At 41.6% G+C, this 25,356-nt stretch overlaps 1 protein-coding gene and 1 pseudogene across 1 annotated transcript in view; both read right to left on the bottom strand.

The window, feature by feature from the left end:
• Positions 1-19: 19 nt before the first annotated feature.
• LOC101028454 (arf-GAP with GTPase, ANK repeat and PH domain-containing protein 1 pseudogene) lies at positions 20-7,991 on the bottom strand (annotated as a pseudogene).
• A 6,347-nt stretch (positions 7,992-14,338) lies between these two features.
• The window catches only part of PIWIL3 (piwi like RNA-mediated gene silencing 3), a 44,100-nt gene continuing 33,082 nt past the window's right edge, over positions 14,339-25,356 (bottom strand). The window contains exons 13-20 of the mRNA XM_010349261.3: positions 24,908-24,980; positions 22,327-22,524; positions 22,122-22,225; positions 19,981-20,051; positions 19,483-19,630; positions 17,744-17,869; positions 14,608-14,755; positions 14,339-14,455 (exon numbers count right to left, since the gene is read on the bottom strand). Coding sequence (XP_010347563.1) covers positions 14,339-14,455; positions 14,608-14,755; positions 17,744-17,869; positions 19,483-19,630; positions 19,981-20,051; positions 22,122-22,225; positions 22,327-22,524; positions 24,908-24,980 — 985 coding nt within the window. The remainder of the gene's footprint in view (positions 14,456-14,607; positions 14,756-17,743; positions 17,870-19,482; positions 19,631-19,980; positions 20,052-22,121; positions 22,226-22,326; positions 22,525-24,907; positions 24,981-25,356) is intronic.

The raw sequence follows: 25,356 nt of genomic DNA, 5'->3' as shown, positions 1-25,356 counted from the left end.
GCCGTGACTCCCTCCCTCCCTGCAGGTCTGGTTCTTCCAGGGAGTCATGCACCAGCAGCAGCATGGCCACTCACAGGGCCTCATCAGCAGTGGCCCTCAGCACCAGGGACAGCTCCATGCAAAGTTGGAGAGGGGCGGGCACTGACCAGGAAGAGCTTCTGCTCGTGTTTGGCACAGATTCACACACCGTTCCTTCTCTTCCCTTGTGGAGTCTACTAAGGGTTTCATTCATCCCTGGCTGCTCTCTTCCCAGACACTGTTGGCTAGCTCATTCCCAACATCACCTTGATAGCTTGACTGGCCAGTCATCCAGGTCCAGAGATCAAATTCAGAAAAGGTGGGTGCCAAGATTACGGTGGATCCCTGAGCACTCGGTGCACATGAGAGCTAAGTTCAAATGGCCCAGTTAGGATGCTGGGTCTCACAGTCCGCATAGTGGGAGTTCCCATGCATCTTCCGGATTGACTGCGGGGCCATGGGCTCGCTCTGGCTCATCATCTGGGATGTGTTCTGCTGCTCTCGCAGAACTGCAGGCTGGCCAGGATCTGGCTCTCAATGACTTTGACCCAGGCAGTCCGCTCCTCATACATCATGGCTTCCAAGTGCCACATTTGGCAAGTGAGGGAACAATAATAAACTTCAAGTTTTCTTGTTCTTCAGCAGTGCCAGACAGGACATCGGCTTTGAGGTTGATGGTGCTTTTTTCCAGTGCCTCTTTCTGTTGGTATGAGGGGAGTGGGGCAGGTCAAGCTTGGGGCTGGTGGTGCTGCAGATACTGGAGCTAGAGCATACAAAGTCGCCCAGCCCTGTGTCTGAATGGGGCGAGCTGCATAAACTGCTCACGTCCTTGGATAGCCCATTGGTTTTAGAGCTGGAGATGGGCACGCAGGCTGATGTGGCTTGGGCTGGCCTCTTCCTTGAGATTTTTGCAGTGGTGGTCAGAAGGTCAGGCTCCTGATCGAGAACATTCTGCATGTAATCATGTCAGCTTGGCTGACAGGTCAGCATGCCAGTGTCTCACAGGGTAACATACTTCTTTTTCCATTTCTTGTTCAAAGATTTGCCGCTTTGCTTCATCAGCATTCCCTGTTTCATCGGGGTGGCTTGGCCACTCCTGACACTGTCCAGACGACTCCCAATCCTTTCTTTTCTTTGGGTCGCTACCTTTCGGAGAGGTAAACAGGTTGAACTGATGCTTGGACTGCTTGTGAACGGGCATGGGTGTGTTGGCAGTGGGAGAAACACCAATCTGAAGTTCCTTCTGGCTGGTGCTGGGAGTTGATGGAACAGACCAAATGGCTTGGAGAATTGGGTAGAGACTTGGAGAGTCCTGTGGAAGCTGACAATTATCTTTTAATAAGATACATTTTCAGCTGGGCCTGGTGGCTCACACCTGTAATTGCAGCACTTTGGAAGGCCAAAGTGGGTACATGAGGTCAAGAGTTCAAGACCAGCCTGGCCAAGATGGTGAAACCCCATCTGTACTAAAAATACAAAAATTAGCTGGGAGTGGTGGCATGCATCTGTAATCCCAGCTACTCAGGCTGAGGCAAAAAATTGCTTGAACCCAGGAGATGGAGGTTGCAGTGAGCCAAGATTGCACCACTGCATTCCAGCCTGGGCGACAGAGTGAGACTCTGTCCCCCCCCCCCAAAAAAAAAGAAAAAAGAAAAAAAGAAAAGTTTCAGTTTCTTAGAAGAAACTGAAATGTCCCAAAGATCCTCAGATAATACACTGAGGGTCCCCAAATGAAAAGCTAGTTTGGCTTCCAAAACCTCACAGAGTGCTATCAGTTAACAGAAGTCCTGTTTCCAAATAAAGCCAGGGACCACTACACACTGGAGGGAGGCCTCCAACAAAAGAGATCAAAACAACAGAAAACGAATTAATAAGACCAGTCTACAACAGAAAATGAATTAATAAGACCAGTCTAAATCAGGAGCAAAACTTTTTTAAAAATCTAAAAACACTCAAAATATATAAAATTCAATAGAAATAGAGAATAGAATAAAACAAAAACAAAAACAAAAACCAGAAGAGGAAAAATTAAAAACCAATGTAGGAATACTGTTCTAAGCAACCTAGGTCTGAACAAGACAACTATCAGAAAAAAAGTAACAGAGAAAACTGTCAAGAAGAGACAGTCTGCAGACTTACTAGCCTTAAAAAAATGAAAAGATCCCCACCCAGCTGTTAAAAAATTTCTGAATCAGAGAGAGAGAGAAGCTCCTAAAAAACTTCCACAGATAGGTAACACTTGGCTATAATGTATCCCACAATGGCAATAGATTGAAGAACAAACCTGTAATGAGAACATAGTTGTAAAATATCTTCAGAACCATACAGTTTAGATTCAATCTAGAGGTTTACTCTCTATCAAGGAGGAGGAGTTTTAAGACTGGCCAGATCTCTAAACGTCTCCACCTAGGAAAATGTGTTCAAGTACAAGAGAGGATAACAGGACAGAAGGAAACACAGAATCAGGACTCGGGTGATCCCACACAAGATGGTAGTTATGTGCCATCACAAAAGACTTTAAGGAGATAGCACAAAAAAGCACTCTCTTGAACTAGGATGACAAAAGGCCAAGAAAGTTGCCCCACTCCCAAAAAAAGGAAATGTATTTTAGCAGATGAAAAATATCTTTGAAAAGCATGTGATAAATTCTACAACACTTAGAGGTAGAAACAGCTGTTAGAAAACAGGCAAATAGAGTCAGAAAATTAGCTTCATGCTAAAAAAAAAAAAAATGGATGTGAAAGCAGGCCACCCAGAGGCTGCTTACTGCATTTGGCTGGATAAACTAACATGGGCTAGGAAGAAAGAAGATCCAAGAGAAGGGCAGACGTGCTCAGATTTCAGAGAAAGAATGAAGGATATGTCATGCAGAGGCACAATGAAAACATCATATGACTTAGTGAATCATATTTGCATAGTCATAACCATGTCTGTATCCCTGATTTAATTAAAACATGCTACGATTGGAATAAACAAAAATAAGGTCATGGTGTAGTGAGGAAGGTATGCTTCCACCTGCTGTGAAAGAAAGTCAATAGACGGTGCTGACAATTAACTTAGTGATTGTGTTTTCGTTGTTTCACTAAAAATAAGATTAAATACTCAAAGCAGATCCTTATACCACAACCAGACTATTGAAGTTAACTTAAATGTCAGAAATCCTTAATAGGTGTACACACCAAGCTAAAGACTTTTCTGTATAAATTTGACACTTAGGGAAATAGATTTAGAAAATCCACAATAAGAGGTCCATGCACGGGATCCCCATCGTAATTTAAAGGAATCAAGAGAGACATACTTTTATGTCAAACTATCAATTTCTTAACTTTTTGACTGTTTACTTACATGGTTTATACAGTTGTTTTCTCTTTTTCCTTGTGCTATGAAAAAAAAAGTCACTTTTGATACAAATACCAGAACATAAAAGTAGTGGTTATGGTCTTACTGATTATTCCTATGTAAAATGAGACAAAGTTCCATTTTAAAACATTATTTTCAACAATTTATCTGGCATAAATCTCAAAGTAAAATCTAAAAACAGTTTTTTTTACCTAGTTGACTTTTTGTTTCTATTACGTACAAATGAAAGAATACTCGTGTACAAAAGAAAAGGGCAATAAAATGAAGCCAGATGAAAAACGTAGCTAATGAAAGAGTTTAACTTGCATGTGTGAGCCATGATCCATTAGCGTTCTCCCGTCGTGCATTTACACACAGGTTGCCTTTATTACCAGACTCTTAAGAGCTAACAGCGCTAATAACTACTTCTGGTCAGTAGTAGTTATTATCTCTAGATGCACCAGAATCCCTGTAAGCATCTCGAACTGCACTTAGTGGTCATTGACTAATATGTCACTAAAAAACAAACAAAAAAGGGTCTTTACACAACTGGAAAGTGACCTATCTTAAATTTAAAAATGAATATACAAATCTAATTGGATATGGTGTCTGCAGCACAAATAATCTTTTCTTTCTTTAAAAAAAAAAAAAAAAAAAAAAAAAAAAAAAAAAAAAGACTAGAATGGTAAAAGCTCCAAGAGGGACTTGGGCCATGCTTTGTTTCCTACACTGCCTCCGCCTTTGATGCTGAAAGGGCCTTGTAGGCAGACATTCCTGCCACTGAAGAGTGAGGGACGTGGAATAGCTTTGCTTTCACCTTTTCCATGCTCTCTAGGTGTGAGAAGCCAATGCTCTGGAAGGAACTGGGAAATACAATTCTGATATGGATTAGATACGTTCTCCCTCCAAATCTCATGTTAAAATGTGACCCTTAATGTTGGAGACAGGGCCTAGTGAGAGGTGTTTGGGTAATGGCGGTAGATTCCTTATGAATGGCTTGGTCCCATCCCAAGGGTAATAAGCAACTTCTCATTCTGGGGTTTTAAAAGAGTGTCGTACCTTCTCCCACCCCTCTCTACTGCCTCTCTCCATATGTGGAACCACCTGCTTCCCCTGTGCCTTTCATCATGACTGTAAGCTTGCTGAGGCCCTCACCAGAGCAGATGTTGAAGCCATGTTTGTACAGCCTAAAGACCTATGAGCCAATTAAACCTCATTTTGTTGTAAATTACCCAGCCTTAGGTATCTCTTTATATTAATGCGAAAATGAACATAAATTCAAACCAAAAATAATTGACTCAAGACAGGCAAAGTCTACTCAAACTAGAAAAAGGTTAACGAACTCCCATGTTTTACTATGCTACATTACTTCGCTTATTATTATAGGACCCTCACTAGTATGCCTGCTGTTTGAAAAACTTGGCTATGTATGGCTTTCTAGCAAGTAAGTGAGGGTTTAACATAACATTGAGGAAAATAAGCAGGAGTAGGGCATGTTTGAATTTACATTACATCAAATGAGACAGTTAATAACTTAAAAGTTTTGAGTAGCATAAACTTGGATATGATAAACGCATGTGGTCCGAGGACTGTGTAAGAGGAAGCCAAAATCACAGATTCAATCCCCAATGATGAACAACTATGTTTTTTCATTTGTTTAACTGAAAACCAAGCTGAAGCCTAAGTTATATCATTCATCTTTAAAATACTCTTTGAAGCAAGGGAAAAGGGACAAAATGATAAAGATAAACCTATGACCCCTCCATCACATGACGAATTGTGTTGATAAAAGATGGCAAAATGTATATGAAAAAATTTACATGTTTTCAAGTATATCATGTTAAAATAAGTGAATATGTGAAAAGTTGAAAAATTTAAACCAATATGAGTTTTTCTAAATACTTTGTATAGTACATCTGATCAAACAAGAGTTTTCACTCTTTTTCTTGACAGAAAAAAACAGTGTCTGTTGTCTCACCATCTGTTGGAGACTTCCTAAGGGATATTGTGCTTGCCTCTGGTTGGTCAGAAGTGTTGTACTCAAAGCTCTATCTATAGAGGGAGACAATAAAAAAAGATGTGATCATTTATAAAAGTGTATCAACTTGTTTATTCAACTGCTGCATTTAGGCTATTTAACTACCTCTACTTTTATCTACTGAAATGAATGTATAGACATAAGATAGGGCCAGGCAAGATGGCACATGCTTGTAGTCCCAGCTACTCAGGAGGCTAAGATGGGAAAATCCCTTGAACCCAGATTAGGAATTTGAGGCCACCATGAGTAACATAACGATACCCTCCTTTATTTAAAAACAAACAAAAAAAGATAAATGTTGGCTTTGAGTCATACAAAATCAGCTTTGCATAAAATAAGATGGCAGTACATTTTAAAAGACAGGTCTATTTTATAGGCAAAATATGTATTCTGGAGTTTAAATTTTTTTAAAATTCAGCATATCTGTCACTTCCATGTCATTCTGAGGACATAGAACCTTAATTCTGTTAAGTAGCTGTCTTCCATGTCATGTGAGATCTCTAAGTCTATTTCTTCATTAGCAATACATAGGGAGAACGAACATACACAGGCTGCATTTGTATTGGAAAGGGCCAAATGAGACACATGTAAACTGTGTTGTAATCCTAAAGAATGAAATAGGCTGGGCAAGGTGGCTCATGCCTATAATCCTAGCACTTTGGGAGGCCAAGGTGGGTAGATCACGAGGTCAGGAGTTCAAGACTAGCCTGGCCAAGATGGTGAAACCCCATCTCTACTAAAAATATAAAAATTAGCTGGGTGTAGTGGCGAGCACCTATAATCCCAGCTACTCGGGAGGTTAAGGCAGAGAATTGCTTAAACCCAGGAGGCGGAGGCTGCAGTGAGCTGAGATCACACCACTGCACTCCAGCCTGAACAAAAGAGCAAGACTTTGTCTCAAAAATAAATAAAGAGCTCCTTTTGGACTGTCATTCATCATTTACTAACTGGCGTGTAAAATTACTCAGAGGCTTTCCTTACACCACCAAGTAGAGTATTTTACACAAGTATTTACATGCTTTGTGTATAAAGGTATAATCTATTAATTCACATATTTGTTTATTCTGAAGCAATCCTTAAATATCTTAAAAGTGAGTATAGTACTTCCAAGTTACAAAGTGACACCTATCATGAGTCTCAATTATCCTACTTCTTAAAAAGTTAAGAGCCCAACCAAAGTTTAAATAGAAAAGCTGGAGCTGTAAGACATTTCCTCTACAGTGATGAAATCTCTGGCATTTAAATGAAACCAATGAGCCAGCTGGATTTAGTGTCTTTATGATACGTTTTCTATTTTGAAAATTTTAGTTTTTATTCAAGAACCATATTGTTAACCAGAATTACTTTTACTTAGATTTCATCTCTGCAGAATTTTAGAGGCAAACCAATTGTTTTCTCTTTTCTACTCCCTCCCATCCCCCTGCCTTTGTAGAGACCGAAAAACTCCAACTTTCTTACCTTCAAACAAGATGCTACCATCAGGAGGGGGAAGGACAAAGGGGGAGCCATTGCAGCAAACACTCTTACACAGGCAAGGTCTGGCACTTTAACCTTCAGTGTTCACATTGCACATGTAATAGTCTACATTTCACATTGCACATGTAATAGTCTACATTATGCTACCTGTCTTTCAAAAGTTTTGACCACCAGCCATCCCCACCTGTCTTTCAGAACAAGGAGGTAAATAAAGTCTGTTAAGTCCACCAGATTAAGTCTGGAGACACATTTTGTGTTAAAGTAAGAATTTTAAAGTAATCAGAGCCTCATGGGTAAACTCCTTTGGGGGAAAACCCCCAAACACCCACCCATTTTTTCTGCAGCCCCGGCCGTGACATTTCACACCTTTCACAATTAAGTACCCTCCGTTTTCTTTCCTTCTGTGTTCAAATTACAGTTAGAAGAAACTAAGCAGTTTCTATCAAGGTGACTTAAAGCACCCCATTAAGAATACCATATAGTCTCTCCCATGGCAACCTCCATTCTGATTTTAAATGAGAAATCCCCAAATATTTGAGTATGAATTGTCCTGAGATTTAGCTACTTTAACAAAGGAAGCAATTAGGCACTTACCTGGTTTCCTAACTTAGGTAGCATCTAGGTAGGTACAAAGAACAAGATGGGTAGTACAAAGTTGGGATATTTCAGTTTTTATTCAGAAAAGGGAGAATATTCCAAAGAAGCCTCAACAAAGTCCCACAGGATAATAAATAAAGCTACAGAGAAAAGGAGCCATAGTTAAATGGTCCCATGGCAGCCTGGGAGAGTGAGATGAGGGAGCACGAACCGGGCGTTTGGGAGGGGCGGAGAAAGGAAACTGCCTGGACTCTGGAGAAAGACTAAGGGGTAGGAAGGCAAGCAGCAGCCTTTGTGCCTGGCCAGCTCTGGGAAAGCTGACTACGGGCAGAAAGGAGCTCAAAGTGGGGGATGCCTCCCAGGGGACATTGGGGCCATCAGCGGCCAGAGGTGGGCCAAGGGTACCCATTACCTGATCTTCAGATACCTTCCGGTCACAGATGTGGCACACGTGGAGGGCCTCGCCAACTTCAAAAGTCACCTGAGCAGGCTCTATAGTAGGAGCCACCGGCGGTCCTGCCATCGTGTCTCCAGCTGCTGCCTCCTAGATCTCAGATTCACAGGGACACACCGATCCCTGGTGCTGTTCCAACTCAGGGCTGGCCCTGGGACGCACACAACAGGTCAGGATGTTCCCCATGGGGCGCCTCTGCTCCTGTCTGCCACCACCTGTGCCTCTGCTGACAGCTTTGGCCACACACTCCTGCTGCCCTAAGCTGAGGCTACGCTGCAGTCACAGAGACTGTCTTGCTGCTGCTCGCCCGCCCACCCCACAGCCCAGCCCCAGCAGGGGCTCAGGCCAAGGCCCACACCCTGCTGCCTCCCGAGTTGACTTGTTTGGGAGGGTGAAGACCAGCTGACTTAATAGGTTATGAAGCAAACAGGCACTGAAAGACGTGAGAACCGCCTGAATCGACTACAGACTGAGCTCCTCCTTCGGCAGTCACCTACAGACTGAAGCCCACTGGCCCAGGTGGGAGCCCAGGCATGTGGCTCACCATGCCCCACCCTGGCTGCCTCACCTCCCCCACATCTCAGAATACTCCTGCCTAGGCTGCTCTCCTGGCAGAAGGGGAAGCAGGCACGTCTTAAGAGGTGACTGTAGAGAGTATGTAAGCATGTGAAGGAGGAACTGTCAAACACGTATAAAACCATCAGATCTCAGCTGGACACAGTGGCTCACTCTTGTAATCCTAGCACTTTTGGAGGCCAAGGTGGATGAATCACCTGAGGTCAGGAGTTTCAGACCAGCCTGGCCAACATGGTGAAACCCCGTCTCTACTAAAAACACAAAAATTAGCCGGGTGTGGTTGCACCCGCCTGTAATCCCAGCTACTCAGGAGACTGAGGCAGGAGAACTGCTGGAACCCAGGAAGCGGAAGCTGCAGTGACCCAAGATTGTGCCACTCCACTCCAGCCTGGACAACACAGTGAGAATCTGTCCCAAAAACAAAACATACAACTCCAAGAAATCTCATGAGAACTCACCAAGTATCATAAGAACAGCATGAGGAAAACTGCCCCCTAATCCAATCACCTCCCACTAGGCCCCTCCCTCAACACATGGGGATTATGGGGATTATAATTCAAGATGAGATTTGGGTGGAGACATGGCCAAACTATATCAGAAAGTAAAGGTAGAAGTCAAGCTTGGAGGGGAAGTGACATTGTAGATTAGTATATATATATATATATTTTTTTTTTCTTTTTTTTTTCTTTTTTAGAGACAGAGTTTCGTTCTTGTTACCCAGGCTGGAGTGCAATGGTGCGATCTCGGCTCACTGCAACCTCCGCCTCCCGGGTTCAGGCAATTCTCCTGCCTCAGCCTCCCGAGTAGCTGGGATTACAGGCACGTGCCACCATGCCCAGCTAATTTTTTGTATTTTTAGTAGAGACGGGGTTTCACCATGTTGACCAGGATGGTCTCGATCTCTTGATCTCGTGATCCACCCACCTCGGCCTCCCAAAGTGAGATTAGTATATTTTTAAAAGAACTGTTTTTGTTTTGAGACAGATTCTTGCCCCAGGCAGTGGCATAATATTGGCTCACTGGAACCGTCACCTCCTGGGTTCAAGTGATTCTCATTCAAGTGCCTCAGCCTCCCAAGCAGCTGTGATTACCGGAGCCTGACACCGTGTTCAGCTAATTTTTGTATTTTAAATAGAGACAGTATTTCACCATCTTGGCCAGGCTGATCTTGAACTCCTGACCTCAAGTCATCCACCTGCCTTGACCTCCCAAAGTGCCGGATTACAGGTGTGAGCCACTGCTCCTGGCCAGAACATTTTTTTGATGTGGATTTTAAAATGCCTCCCCTTCATTCAACATTGATTAAGTCCCTTCCCCATGCCAGGCACTATACGTGTAAAACAGTCCTAACAATGAGTATAGGGAGGTACAGAAAGACTTAAGGAGTTTGTTTTCCGAGACCGTACTGCTGGACAGTGTATTAACCTGGGATAAAAACCCACCTCTATTTGACTCCAAATTTGATGCTTGGGTGATGCTGATTTTCATTATGTTCTGAGAATTGGAGTCATTGAACTATACAAAGATGAGGAGTGTCTGTCAGATGTGTGCATAGTGGTCTGCATAATAAGGAAGAACTGAAGGGAGCAAAAGACCAATTAAGAGACTTTAGTCTAAGGCCGGGCGCGGTGGCTCAAGCCTGTGATCCCAGCACTTTGGGAGGCCGAGGCGGATGGATCACGAGATCAAGAGATCGAGACCATCCTGGTCAACATGGTGAAACCCCGTCTCTACTAAAAATGCTAAAAATGCAAAAAATTAGCTGGGCGTGGTGGCGCGTGCCTGTAATCCCAGCTACTCGGGAGGCTGAGGCAGGAGAATTGCCTGAACCCAGGAGGCGGAGGTTGCGGTGAGCCGAGATCGCGCCATTGCACTCCAGCCTGGGCAACAAGAGTGAAACTCCGGCTAAAAAAAAAAAAAAAAAAAAAAAAAAAAAAAAAAAAAAAGACGTTAGTCTAAAGGAAGAGCAATGCTACAGGCAGTGGCAGTGACAAGAGTGGAGGAAAAAGTTTTGTTATCATCTGGGAGACAGAACAGGAAGTGCTTGGTCATGAGATCTGAAAGAAGATGAGAAGCAGAGGGAAAATCGAGCTGCTCAGGCTCTGCTGGGGAAGACTGGGTACAGAGCAGCGCCTTCCTCCTGGCACAGAATGCAGGAAGAAATAGGCAAGGAGGAAAAGACAGGTTTTTTTTTTTTTACTCAGTGTCACATTAAAATGGAATTATCCGGTCAAAAGTTGAATATAAATCTCTGTAGGCTACATCCGTTTCTGGCATCCCAACATATGTTTTCAAAAACAACACACATACTAAATCAAACGATTAAGAGTAACTGGGGACATTTTCTAAAATTTACATGTTAAGAATATCACCATTTTTTGTTACTTTCGTGGAGTAACTTTGAATCTATGATTATAGCAAGTGAGGGATCTTGTATAAAATAAAGCTAATACATGCAGCAAAACATTTAAAAAGTCTATTGTCCTCAGAATAGAGAAAGCAACTGAAGCCATAGGCATGGAACTGACTGCCTTGAGAAGTTGTGTAAAGAGGAGTGGGATCCCAGCACTTTGGGAGGCCGAGGCAGGTAGATCACGAGGTCAAGAGATCAAGACCAGCCTGGTCGACATGGTGAAACCCCGTGTCTACTAAAAATATAAAACATTAGCTGGGCATGGTGGCGCGTGCCTGTAATCCCAGCTACTCAGGAGGCTGAGGCAGGAGAATTACCTGAACCCAGGAGGCAGAGGTTGCGGTGAGCCAAGATCGCGCCATTGCACTCCAGCCTGGGTAAGAGAGCAAAACTCCGTTTCAAAAAAAAAAAAAAAGAAAGAAAGAAAAAAGAGGAGTGGGAAGAAAAGACCTGGAGAATAAGTTGATTTACACAGCATTAAAGTCAGGCTTACAGAAGCGGGCAGCAGGAGTCAAGGGACCTGCGTATGAATCAGGAACAGCTGCTCCTGTGAGTCACTAGAAAGGAGAAGATGTCTGCTTTTCATTTCTGTAACAGCAGCACCTAGCGCAGAGCCTGGTCAATAGATACTCAGAATGTATTACCTCAACACACAGAGTCAAATGTTGCCAGGGGTACAGGAAAGCTACAGATCGGCAACTTAGTGACTGGGCTTGTGTGCGTGTGAGTGAGCGAGCTGGATGTCAGGATAAATTAGCGAACTGGAGGTGAAAAAACAATGACGCCAACGGAGGGCTTCTCTTCCCAGGATTTGGCTGAGAAAAGAGAGGTGGTAGTAGTGGCGGTTAAAGGAAGACGCGTGGTAAAGAAAGCCTTTCATTCCAAGATTCGACAAAAAGGGTGAGTGTACTTCTATGTTAAAGAAAAACAGCCAACAGGGAAAACACATTTTTGAGGTTAGAAGAGAAGGAAGAACGAATGCACAAGGGCCCCCAAAGGCACAGGAACATGCAATCCGGATTTGGGACAGATTAGCTTTGGACTCCTACAAAATCAAGAAGGGAGAAGGGACCATGTGATATTTTGGTCTCTAGAGAGATTTCTGGTAGAGGAAACGGTTAAGGAAGAGATCTTTTGATGATCTTTAACAGACTTCTCAAAAACCTATTGTGGGGAAAAAGGATATTAAGTATAGAGAAGTCTACACTTTTTGATACACCTAACCAAAAAAAAAAAAAAAAAAAAAAAGCTTAAAATACCAAACAAAACCCAAATAATGTCTTCCCTAAAAGTAGGTAACACCACCATGCCCAGCTAAATTTTTTTGCATTTTTAGTAGAGAGGGGGTTTCACCATGTTGGCCAGGCAGGTCTCAAACTCCTGACCTCAGGTGATCATCTACCTGCCTTGGCCTCCTAAAGTGCTGGGGTTACAGGTATGAGCCACCATGCCTGGCCAAAGCTCTTCATTTCTATGTGCACACCCAGTAGAAATGCCTAATGTTGATGACGGGTTGATGGGTGCAGCAAACCACCATGGCACATGGTACACAGGCACTGTGTAACAAACCTGCACGTTCTGCACATGTATCCCAGAACTTAAAGTATAATAAAAATTCCAATCATGTTGAATTCACATTAAAATCATTGATTTTAACATGAATACCTTTACTGAATCACATCATCTTAAATTTAGTGTTAGGAATAAATGATATACTGTATTTATAGAGAACATTCAGAAAGTTTCAATACCTACTTTCAGTTTATTCTTTCCAAGTGACTTTTAGACCTCTAGACATGGATCATTATAAATCAGAGTCTAACTTCAAAAAAGAACAGGTTATACAAGCATTTCTCCAATTACAGACCCATCTCAATGTTTATTGCTGTTGGCAATAACTGTTCACGTTTTCTAAAGTCTTTTCATTTTATTTCTTATAAGACCAGTTCAAATTGTAAACCTAATATATAACCAAACAATTATGTTGTTTCCAAATAGACCTTTTCTTGTATATTTGAATTTAATCCCTACCTCTACAATACCACTTTATTTATCAGTATAAGAAACAAAACAAAGCCAAGCGAGGTGGCTTACACCTATAATCCCAGCACTTTGGGAGGTCGAGGCAGGCGGATCACTTGAGGTTAGGAGTTCAAGACAAGCCTGAACAACATGACAATACGCTGTCTTTACTAAAAATGCAAAAATTAGCTGGGCATGGTGGCATATGCCTGTAGTCACAGATACTTGGGAGGCTGAGGCAGGAGAATCGCTTGAACCCAGAAGGCGGAGGCTGCAGTGAGCCAAGATCACACCATTGCACTCCAGCCTGAGCAACAGAGCAAGACATCATCTCAAAAGAAGAAAAAAAAAAAAAGTTTCCCGAGTCTAATTAAGGATAGCTTTAGGAGAGAAAAAAAGTCTGCTTTCAAGAAAAAAATAGCTTCACTTAAATAACTTATTGAAGATGTCTAATTATGATACGGCTAACATAATATACTGGGACTGTGCAATAGAATGAAATAGACAAATTCATTAACAGAATTTAGTTTTCCTTCTCTGTAGGAAAAAAGTAACCAAATGTTTGTGTTCCTAAGCTGCCAACTTTTTTTTTTTTTATTTGAGACAGAGTCTCGCTTTGTCGCCCAGGCTGGCATGCAGTGGTGCTATCTCAGCTCACTGCAACCTCCGCATCCTGGGTTTGAGTGATTCTTCTGCCTCAGCCTCCCGAGTAGCTTAGACTACAGGCACCCGCCACCACGCCAGTCTAATTTTTGTAATTTTAGTAGAGACGGGATTTCACCATACTGGCCAGGCTGGTCTCGAACTCCTGACCTAAGGTGATCTGCCCACCTCGGCCTCCCTAAGTGCTGGAATTACAGGCATAATCAAGCTTTCCTTATGAGCACTTCACCCAAAATACATCCAAATTCCCACCCTAGTACAAGGAATAACAGAATGCTTCCTATGTAACTCATCAGTAATAGGTTAATTCTAAATACAAAATATTAAACAGAAATCCAGTGTTATTATTTTGATGTCTTCCTTTCCTGTCTAACAAAAAAAGTTTCAAAACTAAAGTAGATATAATTTTCTAAGTAGAGTTTACTTGTCGACAGATGCCCAGTCTTTTCAATTATCCGAGTGGCCCTGCTTGGGGTGGAAAATGTTCAGTCACATTTAGTTGTAAGATCTGACACTTCTTTGAAAGGGAAAATGTAAGCCAAACCCTGTAAGTTCTACTCTGGAAAAATCAGTCTGTGATAGTATTGAGAGTAGAACGTATCACTCCCAATCTCTCTTGTGCCCAATCAAGAACGATGAGAATTTAAAGCTATAAACCAGGAAAGTACTTCAGACATCCTGCTCCAAAAGGAAGACAGATTGACAAGTTGTGGTTTCAGTACCCCATCAGGTCTTCTACAAGTCAAAGGTAAAAGAGCAGGGTTGACAGGGAACGATTCGGTTTCTCGCAAATGGACTGCCCCACAAGGTATGCCAGCTTGTGGGCATAGTGGCAAGGCGCTGGAACTCGAATGGTGCCCTTTAGTAGAAAAAAAGAGAAATACAACTTAATTTTTTTCACTTTACATCTTTCCCGAAATTTAAGTTCATAGAAGCCAATTCAGAGGTCCAACATTGTTTAATCTTGATTACATTTAAAATATCTAAAGAGAAAAAGTAAAAAGTACTTACTGGCAAATTATAATACATGTGGCATAGACAGTAAGTTAAACGCTGCACTGTATCTGGGCGCAAGCCAATCGTGTCATAGATGACGTTATAGTGAGTGGGGGTAACAGTCCCCTCACTCACAGACTGACTCACAATAAAAAAGTCATACCTGGAATTACAGGACACGTGGGTATCAGCTCATTTGCAAAAGAAGGCATAGTAAAGCTAATGTCTGAAACGAAAACATTTAGTATAACAGCTTACAAAGATCTATTCTATAGACTTACCTTTCCTTTACATTTAGAAACCTGTCTAACTGATAAACGATTTCAGAAAGCAAATCTGTAGAAGGTAATTAAGTAACTGACACATAGTAACTCTTCTAGGATTTTGACTTCAAGTGTATGCATTGAAACCTAGAGGAAGAAACAAGACTGGCACCTTTGATCTGATACGGGTGTGATAATTATGTTTAGAGATCCTGGAATGAAGACCCGCCGCCTCACTGAGAATCACTGGACTATAAACTTCTTAGACAATACAAGTGGTAAGATTGATTTATGTGTACTACGTTGAATTTATTTTTATGTGTACAATCTTTTGTTGTACTTTATAATACTTTTTATTTGCTCTTCTCTTTAATCCTTTCCTGCCTTCTACTTGATGATCAAATGTTTCTGCTTTTCCTTCACTTCCCCCCAACTCTTGTTATGAATGTCATGATTTCCTACTGTGGTTTCACATAAGTCTTTCATTTGTATAACTGACTTAACAAGTATAAAGCATCAGAAGCTTTATACTTGTTTATCATTTTCCTTAATAACTGAAAAATCGTAATATGCTTAAACCTCATAACTCCTTTTCTATGTAAGTGTTACATTCAGTATTTTAGGTCCTGTTATAATATACCCTATAAATTAGCCATTTATGAAATCAAGGGTTTTTTATATTCCATTGTTACAGATCAGCATTGCTTCTTGCAATTCATTCTCCCTTAACTGTTCGATTTCTTTCTTCCTAAAATACAGTCTTTTGGGTAGTTCTCTCAGTTAGGATGTGGTGAATCTGTTAATGTATATACTGTATATAACTGAGCATGTTTGTATTTCACTGTCACCCTTGATAAGTTAGCTGGGTATTAAATTCTAGCTTGATGGCTATTTTTAAACCTTTTAAAGATACTTCATAGTACTCTGGTTTCCACTCTTGCTGAATGTGATTTTTATTGTTCGTAAATATTTATTCCTCCAGTTGCTTTCAAATTTTCTTATGCCTGCTGTCTGAAGTTTCACTGTAACATTTCTAAGTGTGAACTATTATTGATCTTTGCTCAAATCCTTTTATTCTTCAGTCTGAGGATTCAGAATCTCAGACTTTCTCTTTGAATATTGCTTCACCCCAGGACACCCCCATCATATCTACTACTAAAACTTCTATTTGATATTGAACAAATCTTATTTCCTTACATTTTTCTAAATATTTTTTTCATATCTTCAATATCTTTATGACTCTCCACTACATTTGGGAATTTTGCGAACATATGTTCCAGTTAACAATTTTTTTTTTATGTCTAACCTTCTCTTTAACCCTTCCACTGATTTTTCTTCATTTCAATTATATTCATGTTTGTTAGATATTCAAATACAAATTGACCTTTATATTCAACATTCTTATGGCCTTTATTCCTTTTTGTATCTTTTATTATTTTAATGAAATATTTTAATATTTATAAAATATTTAATAAAATAATATTTTAATATTAAAGTAATATGTTTTTACATAAAATGTCTGCAACCTTTTCATCTTTTGGAAGTTGTGTGTCTAATCCTAATGTCTTAAAGTCTGGCCTCTCACTCATAATGACTTGCTTCCTCATAACAAGAAAGACTTTTATTTTTATTTTTTGTTGTTGAGACAGAGTCTCTCTCTGTTGCCAGGCTGGAATGCAGTGGCACAATCTCGGCTCACTGCAACCTCCGCCTCCTGGGTTCAAGCAATTCTCCTGTCTCAGCCTTCCGAGTAGCTGGGACTACAGGCGCACGCCACCACGCCCAGCTAATTTTTGTATTTTCAGTAGAGACGGGGTTTCACCATGTTGGCCAGGGTGGTCTCAATCTCTTGACCTCGTGATCTGCCCACCTCAGCCTCCCAAAGTGCTGGGATCACAGGCTTGAGCCACCGCGCCCGTCCAAGAAAAAGACTTCGAATTCACTGTTCCTGTTCGGAATTACTTCTTGTCTCTAGGAACAACAGGGCTAACTATATGAAGCAAAACCATTTTGTAGCCTATTCAGTATTACTTTCTGAACGCATCATTTCCTTGTTCAGATTCTTAGGATTAAGTGTCATACAAAATGTTTCACATAAGAAAAACTGGTCTCTTTTTGCACACTGCCGTTTTTAAGCAGAAAGAAATTTTAAAAATAGAAACCTCTGGCCGGCCATGGTGGCTCATGCCTGTAATCCCAGCACTTTGAGAGGGCAAGGCAGGTGGATCACTTGAGGTCAGGAGTTCAAGACCAGTATGGCCAACATGGTGAAACCGTGTCACTACTAGAAATACAAAAAAAAATTATCCAGGTGTGTTGGCGGGCACCTGTAATCCCAGCTACGCAAGAGGCTGAGTCAAGAGAATTGCTTGAACCTAGGAGGTGGAGGTGCAGGCGGAGGTTGCAGTGAGCCAAGATCGTGCCACTGCCTCCAGCCTGGGAAACAGAGCAAGACTCCATCTCAGAAAAAAATAATTAAAAATAAATAAATAAATAGAAACCTCTCAGGGTACTGCATAAACATTTTGATGTTCATGATATAGTCAATACAATTTGATTTGTGATGACTCTAAATTGTCAATATAAGCATTACTTGCTATCTTTTGTATTCGTAAGTAAAAGAGTTTTAGGGCCTCACTGAAGTTAACTCTTAGGGAGTCACAGACATTTATAAAAGTTTGATAAAGAAACTTCAACAACCACACAACTAATTGCAATTTCTAGATCCAAGTGAGGAATCCCTGCCTAATAATAAGAAAACAGAGACCAATTAGCTGTAAAGAATCAGAAATGCTTTAAGGTAAAGTTATTCGAATTAAGTGATTGTGCTGAACGGAAGCAAATTAAGAAAATTATAGATGCAGATACAAAAAACGCAGGTGGCTTACCATTCACTCCTAGTCAACTCCAGGTCAATAACTGTTCCTGGACGTGGATTTTCAAAATAGCTTCCACGTTTAAGAAAAAATCTAGTGTTTATTCGTTTCTTCACCACAATGAAAGCTAGAGTGAAACTTTAAACAATTAGGGTAAGTGTCACTATGTTTACTCAAGCTTATCACAGAAGCATAAGTGTATTTAAAAAAAAGTTTTACATTCAGGATCCATTAAGAAGAATGGACAGCAACCCTCCTTACACCCTAATTTTACTGTCTAAGCTCCATGTGCCCGATTAAGCAGTAAATGAGGAGGTATTTATTCACAGCCACCCACATTCCAGGGGAAGGGTCCCTTCCTCCCAAATTTAGGCTCATTCTTACATTGCTGCTGGGCAGCGGGCCCTCATAAAATAGGAGTTTTACAAAAGTAGAATTTTGTAGGTTTAATAAGTCATAGGGCTGGAGATCCCCTTCCGCTGACGATACAGGGTAAGTGCCAACTACTGGCAGACGACATTCATGGATTTCTTCTTTTGAGACACAGCCTCACTCTGCCCCCCAGGCTGGAGTGCAGTGGTACAATCTCAGTTCACTGCAACCTCCATCTCCTGGGTTCAAGCGATTCTCATGGCTCAGCCTCCCAAGTAGCTGCAATTACAGGCACAAGCCACCACACCCAGCTAATTTTTGTGTTTTTATTAGTAGAGATGGGGTTGTGCTATGTTGGCCTGGCTGGTCTCAAACTCCTGACCTCAAGTGATCCTCCCGCCTCGGCCTCCCAAAGTGTTGGGATTACAGGTATGAGCCACTGCGCCCAGCAGTTCATAGATTTCTATGGCTATCTGAAGCTAACAAGCCCTCCCACAGCAAGACTTGAAAGAAAATGGGAAGAAGAAAAAGATTCACTGGGGCTTCACGGTGGAAGCAGCCCGCTACTGCCAGGATCCAGTTCTGCTTTGCATTCTGACTTGGGTGTAAAATCAAAAATCAAAGCAGAAGGGTCTTTATTCCCTCTCCACCCATCCACAGAAGCCACTACTTATATCAAGCACCTACCCTCATCACATACTGTATCAGTGTTTTCCCCAAAAAAACATCTATTTTCAAAGACTGAAATACAGGGCTAAAATCCACACCGTGTGATTTTTTTTTTTTTTTTTTTTTTTTTTTTTTTTTTGAGACAAGGTCTCACTGTGTCACCCAGGTTAGAGTGCAGGGCTCCTAGGCTCAAGTGGCCTGCCCACCTCAGCTTTCTGAGTAGCTAGGACTGCAGGCACAGACTACCATGCTTGGCTAATTTTTTCTTTTTTTTTTCTTTTTGAGACAGTCTTGCTGTGTCGCCAGGCTGGAGTGCAGTGGCGCAATCTCGGCTCACTACAATCTCCGCTTCCCGCGTTCAAGCAATTCTCCTGCCTCAGCCTCCTGAGCAGCTGGGACCTACAGGCGCACACCACCACGCCCAGCTATTTTTTGTATTTTTTAGTAGAGATGGGGTTTCACCATGTTGGCCAGGATGGTCTCGAGCCCTTGACCTTGTGATCCAACCGCCTTGGCCTCCCAAAGTGCTGGAATTACAGGCATGAGCCACTGCGCCCAGCCTTTCCCCCCCACCCCCGTAGAGATAGGGTCTCACTATGTTGCCCAAGCTGATCTTGAACTCCTGGGCTCAAGTGATCTGCCCACCTTGACCCCCAGAGTGCTGGGATTACAGGCATGAGTCACTACACGTTACAATTAATACAACCTACTTGTTAGAGATGGCTTGTAAGTAGGTCGACATCTGTCTTGCTTCCCGGTCAAGCAATGCTTGAAGCTGACCATCTCCCACTCCATCTCGATACACAATAATAGAACGTGGCATCGAGGATTCGTTTTCACACCAGACATCCAGGGCAGCTGAGAGGGAAATCAGAAACTTGTGTAAATAAACCGTAACTCGAAACAAACTAGCCTTTGCTGCTTTTGACAGATTCTAGGTCCATCTTTCAACACTGCAGCTTCCAGGGCGTTAAGTCCTATCTATTCCAGGGTTCCTCAACAACAGCACTATGGAAGTTTTGATCCAAGAGAATTATTTGTGGTGGAGGTGGGGTAGGATGTTTAGCAGCATCGTTATTGTCTACCCACCAGACTAAATGCCAGTGGCACCCCCACCCCAGCTGTGATACCAGAAATTAAAGGTTCAGTCATTACCAAGTGTCCTCTGGAGAAAATCGATCGCTGGTGGAAAGCTACAAGACACTGACCTTTCAAGCAGGTTCGCAGCTCTTTCACAAGCTCTTCTCCTGTGTCCTGGATGACACATTCAGAGTACCACCTGTTTACAGAAAAAAATAAACCACCAGTTTGGAAAACAAGATTCTTAAAGTCTCATTTTGAGTCTGCATTCATCTATGAGCAAAAAACATATATATATTACTATCAGTAGTTGGGGACATTTTAGCATCAATTCGTATCTCGACAGAGATAATAAACATTGGTCTCTTTTGATACCTTAGGCATTTCAGAAAATTTTGAGTGCATATAGTGAAACAGAATGGAAGCACTTACTCACATTACTACAAATTAATCACACCTTATTGTACAAGCCAACAGTAGTTTCGCCCATGAGGGGAATGCAATTAAATGAAAGTCCTGTGCTCCCCATGGTTCCTGCTTTGGGATCAATGCCCTGAAGAGTGGCTCGTACATGTTCCTTGTCACTGAGGAAGGGGTTTGCTTTGGAACGGTGGCAGCTGTTGCGACAACTTCAACGTATCCAGTAAAATTGTATGTTGCCTCAGGTTTCTATCCCCTTACTACATTCTTACTTCAGAGTAACCCTATCTGACCACCTGACATATTGTGATGTATTTGTCTGTCTTCTCACTAGGATTTAATCCATAGGGTATGGCCAGGCACCTTCGTTCCACATGTTCACTGCCACAGCGTCAGCCTCTGAACATGGTGACCACTCAAAAATCTGGTAACAGCTCCAGTGACGATCTGGCTTGTAATGATGGTTTCTGCTGTCTTGGGTTTGGAGTAAACCATTGTAATATTTACTTAGCTATTTGTGTTTCTCTTTGTTCAAGGTATCGGCTATTTTCTTAATTGTTTGGAAGTTTTTCCTCTTTGATTGGAAAGATTCTATTTTACACTATTAAAATATGTTTATTACTTGAAAAAAGCATCTAACTCAAAGTATAATGTTTCCCTATGATTGCAACATTATTTTCAAACAAAAAGTAGAGCAAAAACAATATTATCATGTTGAAACAGTGTATGACTGGGAAAAAAGTCATCTATAGAAATAAAGTTGGTCTTACTTTAAAGATATTTCTGAATTGCACCCAGCGGGCCCCAATCATTATTAAACACAGATGATTTACAATGGTCACACATCGAGTAATGTGCAAAGGACTGCAAACTTATTTCAGGGTACAGTGTGGTTTCTACTCTGAGAACAGAAAATAGAGGGGCCCTGGGAGCAACGGAGAGCACAGGATATAGACACGCATCTCCTTTCACAAGTACATCAGGTGCAAGTATATGCAGACGAGATTCTATACTTACAGATCTCTGGCCACTAATTATGTTTCAATGTCTCTTTACCCATGCACATCTGAAATATTTCATTATGTGTTCATGATCTCCATTAAAGACATTTGCCCATCAGAGCGATGGTAGGCAGAATTCTACCTGTTCTAATCCCTGGAGCCTGTGATTATAGCAGGATACCAACCCTGTGATTATGTTATGCTATATGGCTCAGTTGGCTTTGTGATGAAAGTTTTCCAAATGGGTCATTTGTAATCACATGAGCTCCTGTAAAAGCAGGAATATTTTTTCTGGCTGATGGCAGAAGAAGAGGTCAGTTTCAAAACAGAATAAGGACTCAAGGTGCCCTGGCTGGCTGGAAGATGGAGAAGGGTTTGCTATGTGAGAAAAGCCAGGACTGGCCTGCAGCTGAAAGCTGATAAAACAGGGACCTCTGTCATCCAACCACAAAGAAACAGATTCAGGCACAACGACATGAGCTTGGAAGAGGAGGGCTGCCACGCCTCCAGGTGATCATGTGGATTGGCTGACATCTTAATTTATGTCTCGTAAGGTCCTGAGAGTTATAAACTACCAGATGTCTGATCAGAAGAACCGTGCAGACAGAGATGGGCATTGTCAGAAACTGCCACATTTGTGGTATGTTAGGCAGCAGTAGAAAATGATGTGGAGCCAGCCAACCACGCAAAATGTTCTGCGAACATAACTTTGCCAGAAATATCAGGAGAGCACATGACTAATAACTCATCTGTCAAACTCCCAACCTCTTCGTAGTAATTAGGCTCACCTCTTCTGTTTGGTCCACAGACAGCTACCAACCAACCAACGTCTGTCAGAACTTACTTACTTTGTCAACTCAGTGTTCGTACTTGCCACAAATCCTGCTATGGATTTCTGTCGATTAACAATATCGTGGAAACAATCAATGCCGATGAACATTGTTCTTTGTACCTTGAGTTAGAATGTGAGCAAAATTTCAGCGTTAACGATGAAGAGCGAATCTCAAGTTTTATCCGACCTAAGTTAAAGGGAGTCAGTGAAATACAACATACATTTGTCTCCACCTTCCAGAGGGCCCCTCCCATCTTGCAATTCATCTGCTGCGCAATCTTGGTGATGATAGTCCTTGCCTGGACCTTCTCGATGGTCCTTTTCACCACACATTGGCTTGGAATCGGGAACGTGGTACACAGGTATTTTTTTATGTGGTCATATGTGCGTTTGTCATCAGTGGGCAGAATACAAATCACCTTGAAAACAGCAAACGTGATATTCCTTAAGATACAACAGTGGCCGGGCGCGGTGGCTCAAGCCTGTAATCCCAGCACTTTGGGAGGCCTAGGCGGGTGGATCACGAGGTCAAGAGATCGAGACCATCCTGGTCAACATGGTGAAACCCCGTCTCTACTAAAAATACAAAAAAATTAGCTGGGCATGGTGGCACGTGCCTGTAATCCCAGCTACTCGGGAGGCTGAAGCAGGAGAATTGCCTGAACCCAGGAGGCGGAGGTTGCGGTGAGCCGAGATCGCGCCATTGCACTCCAGCCTGGGTAACAAAAGCGAAACTCCGTCTCAAAAAAAAAAAAAAAAAGATACAACAGTGATACAGGAAAGAAAAACCATCTGGAGCACGCAACTTAGGTGGAAGACTGACAAGCTGGAGTCAATTTATTAGGAAAATATCTGAGTCCAAGAGGATGAAGGGTCTAGAGCCATGTTATTATAACAGTTATATCAATTTATAAAATATTTATCAGAAAATTATAATTAGTTGCCCGGCGCGGTGGCTCACGCCTGTAATCCCAGCACTTTGGGAGGCCGAGGCAGGTGAATCACGAGGTCAAGAGATCGAGACCATCCTGGTCAACATGGTGAAACCCCGTCTCTACTAAAAATACGAAAAATTAGCTGGGCGTGGTGGCGCGTGCCTGTAATCCCAGCTACTCAGGAGGCTGAGGCAGGAGAATTGCCTGAACCCAGGAGGCAGAGGTTGCGGTGAGCCGAGATCGCACCATTGCACTCCAGCCTGGGTAACAAGAGCGAAACTCCGTCTCAAAAAAAAAAAAAAAAAAGAAAGAAAAAAAGAGTTCTTGTGTTCCATTGTAAAGTGGCAACCGTCTCAGGCCCCCTCTCTGCTGCAGAGAGCTTTCCTCTCTTGCCCCAACCTTACTCTTGGTGTCCACACTACTAAATTTTCTTGGCCCTGAAACAAAGAGCTCAGATAACACCTCACACAATGAGACAGCTTCATCACGACGTGTAAGCCACTTGCCGAGCGGTTTACTTAGCAAAGTTAATACTTTCAGCAACCCACTAAAATGAGTAGCAGTGTTCCCATTTTACTGCTGAGTAAGCAAACTTAGGAGTTACGGAAATTGCTGGATTTCCAAGGTTTCAAATACTAGGTTGGATCTTCAGTAGGAAACTAAGCAGTTAGGAAGACTGGCCACTAATTGGGCTATTCCTGACTTTCTTTGGAAAAGTTATTAAGCATCATCATGTTAAAAATAACTTAAGTCAATTTTTGGCAGACATCTTTTATCAGATTAAGGAAATTCTTGCCTCATTCTATACTGTTTTTCTTCCTTTCACATGAAAGGGTGTAGATTTTCAAATGCATTGTCTGCATTGAGAAATATTTGTCCCATAGTTCAGACTAAATGGTTAATCATTTAAATTTTTTCTAAAGGTGACCTATTTCAAATTTTCAAATGACTGCCATATAGTAGCTTTTGGTGGTTTAGTATTTCATTAATCACCAGTGAATCTATGCTAATGAATTCTACTTGTTCCTATTTTTTTAGCCTTAGTCATCTTCAATCTTGACAATATCAAATTTTCATATTTTCAAAAAAACCAGCTTTTAATTTTTTTGTTTTGGTTTACAGACGAGTGGTGAGATTAGAATTATGTGTACAGATTAGAAAATAGCATTATCTTAATACTAATTTTCTTAACTGGGTAACATGTTAAGAGTATGTCTCTTTGTTTTCAAAATACCCATTGACATATTCAGAGATTAATGTAGCAGCATATCACACATACATACATATACATAGTAACTACCATGAATTACAATTATATGCATATGGTAAAGGAGAAAAACTATGATTATACAAATGTGGTTAAAAAAAAAGGGGTATTTGTATTATTTTTCTAATTCTTCCTCTAAGTCTGAAATTACACTAAAATATAAGTTTAAAGGGAATAAAAGTTTCTAAATATCTAGAAAAAAAATAAATGGAAGGTTTATATTGGATTAATACATAATTTTTTTGAGATGGAGCCTTGCTCTGTTGCCCAAGCTGGAGTGCAGTGGCACAATCTCGGCTCACTGCAACCTCCGCCTCCCAGGTTCAAGGGATTTCTCCTGCCTCAGCCTCCTGAGTGGTTGGGAGTACAGACGCATGCCACCATATCCGGCTAATTTTTTGTATTTTTAGTAGAGATGGGGTTTGTGATATTCAGGAATAGCTAAACCATGCAAGTTTGTATTCAGCTGTATTATGCAGGTTAATCTGCTTTCATTGGCAAGTTCAGGAAACCAACGACAACATTTTGAATTCTAAAATACTTAGTTAAATGGTTTAGAACACTAACTAAAGGCTGTGCATGTATCTACTAGACACTTACCATCTGCAGGGCTGATCTAGTATATTTCTTTAATATGTCTGTATAGGAGTTAGCATCACCAGCTACTTCAATCCTAGAAAATATGGCATCCATATTGAAAAGGTACTGACCAGCTAAACATGATAAACATTTCACACAGCAAACTAAATACAAAATAAGACACAGTCCTGATCTCCTGACCTCATGATCCACCCACCTTGGCCTCCCGAAGTGTTGGGATTACAGGTGTCAGCCAACGCACCCAGCCCTTTTTTGTGTGTGAGACAAGTCCCACTCTGTTGCCAGGCAGGAGTGCAGTGGCGCCATCTCAGCTCACTGCAACCTCCAACTCCCAGGTTCAAGCGATCCTCTTGCCTCAGCCTCCCGAGTAGCTGGGATTACAGGCGACTGCCACCATGCCTGGCTAATTTTTTTGTATTTTTTTTTTTTAGTAGAGATGGGGTTTTGCC

The sequence above is a fragment of the Saimiri boliviensis genome, chromosome 21 (assembly GCF_048565385.1).
Source record: "Saimiri boliviensis isolate mSaiBol1 chromosome 21, mSaiBol1.pri, whole genome shotgun sequence".
In the NCBI taxonomy this organism is placed as follows: Eukaryota; Metazoa; Chordata; class Mammalia; order Primates; family Cebidae; genus Saimiri; species Saimiri boliviensis.
The sequence above is the reverse complement of the archived record's forward strand: the minus strand, read 5'-3'. Positions and strand labels throughout refer to the sequence as shown.